Raw genomic sequence first — 10140 nt, forward strand, 5'->3', positions numbered from 1 at the left:
AAATTTATTACATTTAAAAATTTTTAATGATTCTGATTTAAATTATTATATTGATTCTCGTAAATCACTAATTGATTTTTATGTATTTCTAGATGAAATGCTCATTTTTTAGGAAATAAAGAAACAATTTTTCAATCATATTCATAAGTTGATTATCGTGTTTTTACTGTTATCACTTGTGAATTACAAGACCTTCATTATTTATTAGAAGACTTACATATCTATCATCATACTATGGCTCTCTATTATAATAATCTATCCACTATAAAGTTGTAAAAAATTTTGTATATTAAGAATGCACTAAACATATTGAAATTGATTGTTATTTTATACGACAAAAGATTGTTGATGAATTTATTTATTTTTTGTCAATAACTTCTTCATATCAATTAGCTAATTGCTTCACTAAACTCCTTGCTTTTGCCTTTTAATTTGGCAAAGTCAAGTTGGGTATACAAAATTTGTATCTTCCACCTTAAGGGGATCTAATAGAGTAGATAATCTAAATGCAACTAGATTAATTAATGTAACTAGATTAGCTAAAACAATTAAAGGTTTGTTTTAGTTAATCATGTAATTAGTGCTAGTCAATTGCAATTAGGGTAATTAATTATTTCTCTCTCTCTCTCTCTCTCTCTCTAGCATTCTTGATTCGAGTTGATTGTTTTTGATTTCTTGATTCAAGAAATTGATTAGATCATTGATGATCTTGAATTTTAACAGTCATAAACGACGTGAAAGTAGTCGATGAATTGATCTAAAAAACCGATTTTGTTTCCACATATATATATTATAGTTTACTAAAATTATTTTTATTGTAGCTCATTTTTCTTGTAATGGTACTTAATGGCATCAGTGTAGTTTTCAAAGTGCTGAAGCCATGAAATACAAATTAGAAGTCAACATAAGCTGTTGGTTTTATGAATGGAATTTAAGAAAAGTCAAATTAGAAACAGTAAGGCTCCTCTCCCAGCAGACTTCCACTGTTTGGAAACTATTTTGATTTCACCTGACGTCATATTCCATAATTTATAATTGACACGAAACCAAAACAAGAGAATTTATGTTGACAAACAAAAGAATCAAAATTATAACATGCATGAATGTGGATTCCAAATAAGATAATAAAACAAATTTATAAAATGGAATTGGAGTTCAAAGGAAGCATAGTTATCTCCTGAGATGGTGCCCAAAGTTTTTCCTCTTGATTCTTGCTCTTCTTGTCTGAGCGGAAAGAGAGAGACGTTCACTGTGTGGATGAAATCACTGTTGATGCAAGGAAATGGATGCACAGTTTTCAACTCAAATGGTGATATTGTGTATCGTATTGATAATTATGATGACAAGTGTAGCAGTGAGGTATGTCTTATGGATCTCCATGGAAGAGTTCTTGTCACTATTGTACAGAGGGTATGTATATAAGTTGATACTATAGATATATGTATACACAATGCTAATGGGTTTTTGTGGTGTTGCTGATACAGAAAGTGTGGCCGTTCAAGAGCTGGGAGATTTACAAACAAGTGAATAGAGAGAAGCCATGGCTTCGAGTCAAAACATATTCCAAAGCAAAATTTAGATTGGAAACTAATGATGAAGCAAATTGGTATCAAGTAGAAACGTCGGCTTGTAAATCACAAGTCAAAATTCTTGATGGAAATGGAAATATAGTTGCAGAGGTGAGAATCAATCTAGACAAGAGTTGTACATGAAAAATTTTCTTAGTTTTCATTTTTCTAATATATATATATTTTATTTATCCAATTATATGGTCTGTGTAAGACGGAAGATTTATTTCTTCTTTTATATATATGTTTTAAGCTTTTCAAATGATTTATGATGAATAATCAAGGGTATAGTGTATAATGACGGGGTATTTTGTGTTGTGCAGGCAGAAAGAAAGCGATCGTCTTCAGGTGTGGTATTAGGCAATGATGTGTTGGCATTAACAGTGGAGGCTGATGTAGATCATTCCTTCATCATCACTATTTTAACTGTTTATGGATTGATTAATAAAATACTGTGATTCATTTTATATCCTCACCATTTAAAACATTCTGATCAGTTACTTCTTTTATTCTTCAACTCATATGTCTCTTTATATATATATATATATGTATATACATGAATCAAAGTAAAATATTATTTAAAGATAAACTAGGTCTTGACAGAAATCATACCAATGGACTTACTAAATTGCTTAGGCAAAGAGCTACCGTTTTTCCTTTCTGCACATGCAAGAGATAACTCGGCCAATCTTAGATCTTAATAAGATTAAATTCAATCTAAATGAGATTGGAATCAAAAGGTTTAGATTAGCAGATATTGAAAGAATATACGAGGGAAGGATCTCTCCCCATTGCTGCAGAATTTATACAAAAAGAATACACATTATCACTAGGGATATATATATATATATATATCATGATCTGCAAAAATTTTTTATGTTTTTACAGAATAAATCCCTAGAGATCAGTACGTCATGAGAATGAATGACAAGCAGGTACATCATTAGCACTTAGCTTTCTATTCTATATTTTATTGAGCAGGTACCTTTCACAGTGTAGTTTCCTTCGGCGTTACGGATCCTAATGTATTTCTTTGTGTTTTTTAATGACTTATGACTTGATGCTACATATGTCATTGATTAGATCTAGATTGAAAATGGATTGAAGAATTGAATTATTCATTCATTAAGGCTTGTTGTAATTGGCTAGCTGACATATATAAATTCAAGATACACTCGGCATTGAGGATTAAATCCAGGATAGTTAGGGATTCAAGGATTATACCAAGTGTCAATAGTATACTGTCATCCCTAATTAACTTGCAAATGCTTTTAAGAGGGAAATTTTTAGTTTTAAGAAGGTCTTCAAGGAGTCTAATTGTTTTGGGGATGGCTCGAAGAAATTGAATACCTTATAAATATTTAGCTTTCACTAAGTTACCCTACAAACTTGAGAAGTTGGTAAACAGGACCCAATATGGTGAAATTATGCATGATTTCATGTATTGGAAGCATGCATAATTCTAAATCCTAAACTACCAACACTTTTGGGGCTTACATAAATTATCCTAGTTAATGAGGTATAACTTAGATTTTGTCCTTAAAAATATCCTGCACAAATTTCTTTGCCAAAAAATCTATTTTATGAAATCTTCTTAGACAATACATAATAAGATAGTATTAAGAAGATGATATACATATGCTTACCTTGTCAAGCCATTGCTGAAAACCCAAGATAAGGAAAATCTCTCTTTGTAAATTCCATATCTGTCAGTATCTTGATACTCTCTTTCACTTTGCCTTCATATTTGCACTGAAGTGGGTTGTTGATTTCTGAAGATTTAAAGATCCTTGAAATCAAATGCAACAAATGTTAAAGCGATTGAGGACCTCCGAAATTTCTTTCTCATTTGTTTTATAGAATATAAAAATATCGTTTATGAAAAGACAGTGCGAAATAACTTGAGAATGTAAATGTGAGAATATAAATTTTTAGGTGATTCTAGAGATTAAAATAATCTGAGCGTTGATAAGTTCGATGATTCATAAGCTAATAAAAAATTAGATATTAAAAAATAAAGATAAAGTACTTCATATGAAAAATTTGATGAAGTGATTAAATAAAGAGATCAAAATATAATTCAAATTTAGATATACATTGTATTGGAAAATACACATGATAGACAAAAAAGATTCTTTATCAGTGAGATATGTGCAAATATGCGGTCTAGTATTGATGAGAAATGATTATAAACTCTATATCATGAACTGTCTATTACTTCGTAACTATAACTGTAATTATAATTATGACTACAATTGTGCCAGTAGCTATGATAGTAATTGTGATTACGATTTTGACAGTAACTATGATTGTGATTATGATTGCAATTATGACAGTAATTATTATATGATTATGACTGCAATTGTGATAGTATTATGACTGTGTATGCGCCAATAATTATGATATTTGTGTAACTATGATATTTGTATAACTATGACTTTGTTTATATTGATAGTGAGATTATCATTTCCTTTTATGAATTTGACATGATTGATATCATGTGAAAATCAATAATAAATTCATGTGCAATGTGTATTCGTTGTATTTGGTTAATGGTAGGAGTTTTACTCTTATGTGAATATGTGTACAAGAAAAAGTACTATATATGTGAATATGTGTAATTAGTTGGTTATATATTTGTAATATAGAAAGTGAGAATAGATTCGGATTATATGTGAGAATTTAGACTATGTTGATATGAATTAATTGAGAATGAACCGGAGATATATATAAAGGAAGTACAATAATTTAGTAGATCGATATGACAACCGCATGAATATTGGAGTCTTATTTGTATGTTATACTCATTGCATTAAAGTAAGGTAAAAGAGCCGAATTAGTATATTATTTTCAGTTTTCATATTGGAGTTTTATATTATTCTTACTGAGTAAATAGTAGTTCACTCTTTTCTTATAATTTTCAGAGCAGGAAAGTCAAGAGCAGTTTTAAGATTAAAAGAGAAGGAGAAGAATCAATTTACGATTTTGAGAAATTGTTTGTAAAATAGATAAAAAATTTATTTTAGTATGTTATTAAAGATTTTATGAGTCTCAAGAATTATAACTCTGTACAACGAGTGTAAGATTAAATTCTAAATTTTAATGTATTATTGCATCATATATTAGATTTAATACGTGTGGTAGCATTCATTTCTTATCAGAGAAGGTGGGTCGTTACATTTATAATTTTTTCTTTATAGTAATTTGAATAATTAAAATAATTAATTTATAATTTAATTAATAAAATAAATATAATATATAAATTATTAGTAGTAGGTGTGAGATTAGTCTTGTCTTAGTGGCAATCTATACAAATAGATTAGTCATTTTTATATATCCCTATTGGCTAGTATACTAATATAGCTTTGAATATGAACCACATGTCGGTATAGAGAAACTTTTACTAAAAGAAAATTTTGTTAGGCCTAAACCTTTACAAACAAAATTTTCTATTTGTATAAACCCAAAGACATATTCCCCACGACTTGTGTCCATTAAAAAGTAAATAGAGGAACAGAAAAGGTTTCCATTAGAATAAGAATATATATATATATTGTAAAGAAACTTAGCCGGGTAGGGTAGGGAGCATTTAATGCTCCTTAATTTTTCTGTTGTGTATTTATTGAGTAGAATCTTGGAAACATATATATATACAGGGAAATGAAAAGAGGGGATGAATGCAGTTTTTGAAAACGTCAGAGACCACCAGCTGTCTCTAACTTTTAAACAGAAAAGAAAATCTGGACCCTTCATTTTGGGGTTTTGATCTAGGCAGTCCATCTGTCTATTTTGTCAGCCTTCTCATTTTCTCTTGATTCTTTTCACCTGCTCCTCAAGATGAAGTCAGTTTGCTTTCGGTTCTTCGAGTTCCTCCCATCTCTTCTTTGACTTTTTGAACTCTCTTGTTGCAGATGCTTCATCTTGAACAGAAGTCGATGGTGTGCCAAAGTCCCTAAGGGTTTTGTGAGCAAATCGGCGAGCTGTTCCCTCGAGGTGACATGCTTTGTTTCCATAAAGCCCTTTTGAACCTGGTTGTGTACTATGTGGCAGTCAATGTCAAGGTATTTCGTTCGTTCGTGAAAAATCGGATTTACTGTGATATGTTCGGCTGTTTTGTTGTCACAATTCAATGTTACGGGTAAATGGGGTGTTATTTGAAAATCATCAAATAGATAGGTTATCCACTAAACCTCACATACCTTGGATGACATACTTCTATATTCAGCCTCTACGGAAGACTTACTCACCGTAGCTTGTTTCTTTGTTTTTTAGGAGATCAGTGCAAGCCCAAGGAAGATGTAGAAGCCTGTGAATGATTTGCGGGTTATCAGACACAATGCCCAGTCCAAATCACAAAAAGCTTGAACTCTAAAGTCATTTTTTTCTCGAAAAGAAGATGTCTTGCTCCAAATATTGCTTAGGTACCTAACAACGTGTAGTGCGGCGTCGAGGTGCGGTCGTCTGGGTTGTTGCATGAACTAATTGAGGTATTGAATGGAGTACGTTATGTCGGGCCTGGTGAAGTTGAGATAAAGTAAACGACCGATTAGACGTCTATATCTCTCTGGATTAGGTAAGATCTCTCCCTACTATGTATTTAGTTTTAGTCTGGAAGGCAGGGGAAAGTGGCTTTCTTTTGCATCTTCCATCTTTTTATCTTGTAGAATATCTCTGGTGTATTTTTTTTGCTAATGTAGATTCCTTCTTTTGTGCTAACTATTTCGAATATGAGGAAATATCTTACTTGGCCGAGGTCTTTGACTGTGAAGACTTCATTTATAGCGCTTTTGACTCCGTAAATCTCTTCTTCATTAGGACCGGTTACAAGTAAGTCATCCACATATACCACAACTGTAACATAGTTTCCTTTTGTTCCTTTTGTAAATAGACAGTGGTCGGCTTCTGACTTGGTAAAACCGATAGATTGGAGCTTTGAGATAAGCTCCTTGTTCCACTGGCGACCCGCTTGCTTTGGGCTGTATAGGCTCTTGGTTAGTGGTAGACTTGCCATTTACTAGCCTTAAAGTATCCCTCTAGAGGTTTTAAGTATAACTTCTCTTCCACAAAATCATGTAGGCATACGTTGTTGATGTCTAACTGGTATACTGGTAAGTCACTTACGGCTGCCACAGCTAAAAATAGTCGAACCGTGACCATTTTGGCCACTGGTGAGAAGCCATCATGATAGTCTATGTCGAACTCCTGGTTGTAGCCTTTAGCTACAAGTCTTGCTTTGTATTTATCAATTGATCTATCGACATTGTATTTTATTTTATACACTCATTTTGAGTCGATTGCTTTCTTCCTTATTGGTAGTGCAGTTAGTTCCCATGTTCTATTTTCTTCTAGTGCGAACAGTTCGGCTTATATGGCCTCAACCCACTTGCTGTCCCCTTTAGTATTCCTGTATGACATTGATTCTTTGGTAATAGACACTTGTACAATAAAATTAACATAGTCGTGGTTGTATGTAGGTGAGGTGGACATGAAGAAAGGAAGTGGTGTGTTTACTGTGGGTTGTTTAGTGGTATGGGCGACAAAATCTTCCATCCAGGCAGGCCTGTTTCTCACCCTGATGTTCCTCCTCACTTCAGACTCATGGGGAATGCTGTTGGTAAGGGAATCTCTTCTCTTCTTTGTGGCTGGTTTTTAGGTGTGTTTACTGTGTCGTCACTTGGTATTAGCAGTGGTGTGTCATGGTAATCTAGTTTAGGGTGTTCTGTTTCATACGGAAACATATGTTCATGAAATATGACATCCCTTAACAAAACCATTTTTCTGTTTGTTGTATCATATAATTTGTATGCTTTTGCATCGGGTGCATACCCTAAGAAAACACATTTCAAAGTTCTAGGTTCAAACTTGTCTTTTTGAGGGGTGACATTTGTAGCAAAACATAAACAACCGAAGGTTTTTAGGTTTGAATAATCCGGTTGTTTTTTGTATAGAATTTCATAAGGAGTTTTCCATTTTAAAATAGAGCTTGATAAAACGTTTATTATGTGTGTGGCTGTGAGTATGGCTTTATCCCAAAAACTTTTGGGTAGTTTTGATTCAAACATCAATGCCCTAACAGTTTGTAATAAGTGATTCTATTTCCTCTCCACCACCCCATTCTGCTGTGGTGTGTATGTATAGGTTTTTTGATGCATGATACCCTTTTCTTGAAAAAACATTTTGCATGAAGTGTTTATGAAATTAGTGTCGTTGTCTGTCCTAACTGTTTTGATTGTTTTCTGAAATTGATTTTGTATTAGATTGTAAAAATATTTCAAGGTATTTGGTACACTCGTTTTTTCTTTTAATAAATAAGTCCAAGTAGCTCTTGAGAAATTATCAACTATGGTTAAAAAATAAAGTGCACCAGAGGTACAATTAACCGGGTATGGTCCCCAAAGGTCAACATGTATTAAACTAAAAATGTCACTGGTATTGATGAAACTTTTAAAAAAAGATAAGCGTTGTTATTTTGTCAATGGGCATATTTCACAATTATGTAGAGCTGCACTGCTTGATAACTTTAGACTGGGAATGTGGATCAATCTTTTTGTGGATGTGTGACTGAGTCTTTTGTGCCATAGTTGTAGGTTGTTTTCTTGGGTGCGGCTGATGTATGCTTTGTTAGGGTCAATGTCTTCACTCAGGGTGTATAGGCCCTTCATTATTGTTCTATTCCTCATTATTTTTTTACTTATCAAATCCTGCACAAAACAATGGTTAAGATAAAAAAAAATGTAGGTATTTGTAGCTTGGGTTAGTTTTTTGAAGAAATAAGGTTACAATTGAATTTCTAAAGAACATCCTGTAGAATTAAGTTGTCACACATCTTCATGGTTCCTTTGTGGGTTGAATGACTCGCCGTTCCATCTGGTAACGAGACAAGCACTACAGGTTCTAGTTTTATGGGTTTTGAAAGCATTTTAAAATCATGACATATGTGTGATGTGGCACCTGTGTCATTATCCAAGTTCCTATGTCATTAAAGGTATGTAAAAAACAACATTTAAGTTGCTTACCAAGGGAGCCAGAGTAGCCCACGCACCCTGCCGATTCTATCGTGTTTACTCCTTGGTTCTTCAAGTACTTGTTAATCTCTTGTTGTATGAGTTTGGTCATTTCTGTGCCCCAGTTTATATTGGATACTTCTGCTTTGGTGTTATCAGGGGCATTGTTTGCCACTGGATTAGCCTTTTCTTTGTTCCTTTTCCCTTTGAGTTCTGTAAACCATTCTGATTAGCCATAGAGCTTGAAGCATGTGTCCTTTGTGTGCCGTGTGTTTTTGTAGTAAGTGTATACCCTGCTGTCGTTTTCTTTTTTTCGGTTTGGGAATTTTGGATTGTCTTTCAGGTTGGTATAAAATGCAGCAGGCATCCCCTCAAATGAGTTATTATTGTGTACTTTCTTCTGTTTTTCAACACTAATCACCATAGAATAAGCTCTATTCACTTCGGGTAAGGGTTTCATTATCAATATTTGGTTTCTAACATAGTCGTATGAGTTATTAAAACCCATTAAAAATTGGATTAAGTTGTCGATATTATCTATTTCACTGTATTATGTTGCAGCATGGCAGGTGCAAGCAGGTGAGGGCCTTAGGTGTGTTAACTCATCCCACAGCCTTTTGAGTTTTGTGTAATAGGCTGTGACAGAAAGGTTAGGTTGCATGATGGAACTTATTTCGCATTTTAGCTTATACAACAGGGGTCTGTTACTTTCACCATACCTTTCTTTTATTTCATCCTACAGGTTTTTTGCTAATGTGGTGAACAAGAAGGCGCTGGCGAGCTCTTTGCTCATTGAGTTCAGAATCCAAGACACCATCATGCTGTCTGTTTTATGTCATTATTCATATTCTGCAGCATCGGATTCGGGTTTTTTGCATCTTCCGTCGACGAATGCGAGCTTATCCTTGGCTCTCAATGCGATCACCATGGCTCGGCTCCAAGACAAGTAGTTGGATCCATCAAGTGTGGTTGTGACGAGTTGCATTCCAGGCTAGTCTAAGCTTAAGAGTATCAACACATCTGTATTATGGTTTGCCATTGAGCAGTAGGGTAATATTATAATGTAGAAATAAAGAGAATCAGTGCTTATCACAAACACTACTCTGATACCATATAAAGAAACTTAGCCGGGTAAGGTAGGGAGCATTTAATGCTCATTAATTTTTTTGTTGTGTATTTATTGAGTAAAACCTTGGAAATATATATACATACAGAGAAATGAAAAGAAGGGATGAGAGCGGTCTCTGAAAACATCAGAGACCACCAGTTGTCTCCAACTTTTAAACAGAAAATAAAATCTAGACCCTTCATTTTAAGGTTTTGATCTGAGCAGTCTATCTGTCGATTTTATCAGTCTTCTCATTTTCTCTTGATTCTTTTCATATATATATATATCTGTTGCTACATCTCTTTTTCCTTGTAATAGTGCATACACACAGCTTTAACATTTATTTGCATTAAAAGTTTTATCATTGTCATCATAATCATTTTCTTTTTAGATATAGGATAGAAAACCAAACCAAATCAATCCTTTTACACCCCTATTTTCTAGACTTGGTCCTTAAGAG

At 33.3% G+C, this 10140-nt stretch overlaps 1 protein-coding gene across 6 annotated transcripts; it reads left to right on the forward strand.

The window, feature by feature from the left end:
* The first annotated feature begins 1064 nt into the window (after positions 1–1064).
* On the forward strand, positions 1065–9869 carry LOC110814232 (protein LURP-one-related 4-like). 6 transcript variants are annotated; one of them, XM_088209822.1, is made up of 6 exons: positions 1065–1359; positions 1485–1679; positions 1892–1916; positions 7043–7182; positions 9134–9221; positions 9315–9869. In XM_088209822.1, exons 1-5 carry the CDS (start codon positions 1183–1185, stop codon positions 9191–9193), a joined length of 597 nt encoding a protein of 198 aa, XP_088065948.1. In that variant the 5' UTR covers positions 1065–1182; the 3' UTR covers positions 9194–9221; positions 9315–9869. The 6 variants fall into 6 exon arrangements, 3 of the variants coding, with proteins under 3 accessions (XP_088065948.1, XP_088065947.1, XP_021897323.1); XR_015814081.1 differs by having other exon boundaries at positions 1076–1410; positions 7043–9019; XM_088209821.1 differs by having other exon boundaries at positions 1076–1410.
* Positions 9870–10140: the final 271 nt, after the last annotated feature.

The sequence above is a fragment of the Carica papaya genome, chromosome 8 (assembly GCF_054855325.1).
Source record: "Carica papaya isolate Zhongbai chromosome 8, ASM5485532v1, whole genome shotgun sequence".
In the NCBI taxonomy this organism is placed as follows: domain Eukaryota; kingdom Viridiplantae; phylum Streptophyta; class Magnoliopsida; order Brassicales; family Caricaceae; genus Carica; species Carica papaya.

Bases quoted from the DNA above. Each gene is read 5' to 3' on its own strand.
- LOC110814232 (XM_088209821.1), top strand. From the start codon at position 1,183: ATGGTGCCCAAAGTTTTTCCTCTTGATTCTTGCTCTTCTTGTCTGAGC. The intron at 1,917-7,042 runs GTGTGGTATTAG...GGTTGTATGTAG, and splicing joins AAGAAAGCGATCGTCTTCAG to GTGAGGTGGACATGAAGAAA. The intron at 7,183-9,133 runs GTAAGGGAATCT...ATTATGTTGCAG, and splicing joins ACTCATGGGGAATGCTGTTG to CATGGCAGGTGCAAGCAGGT.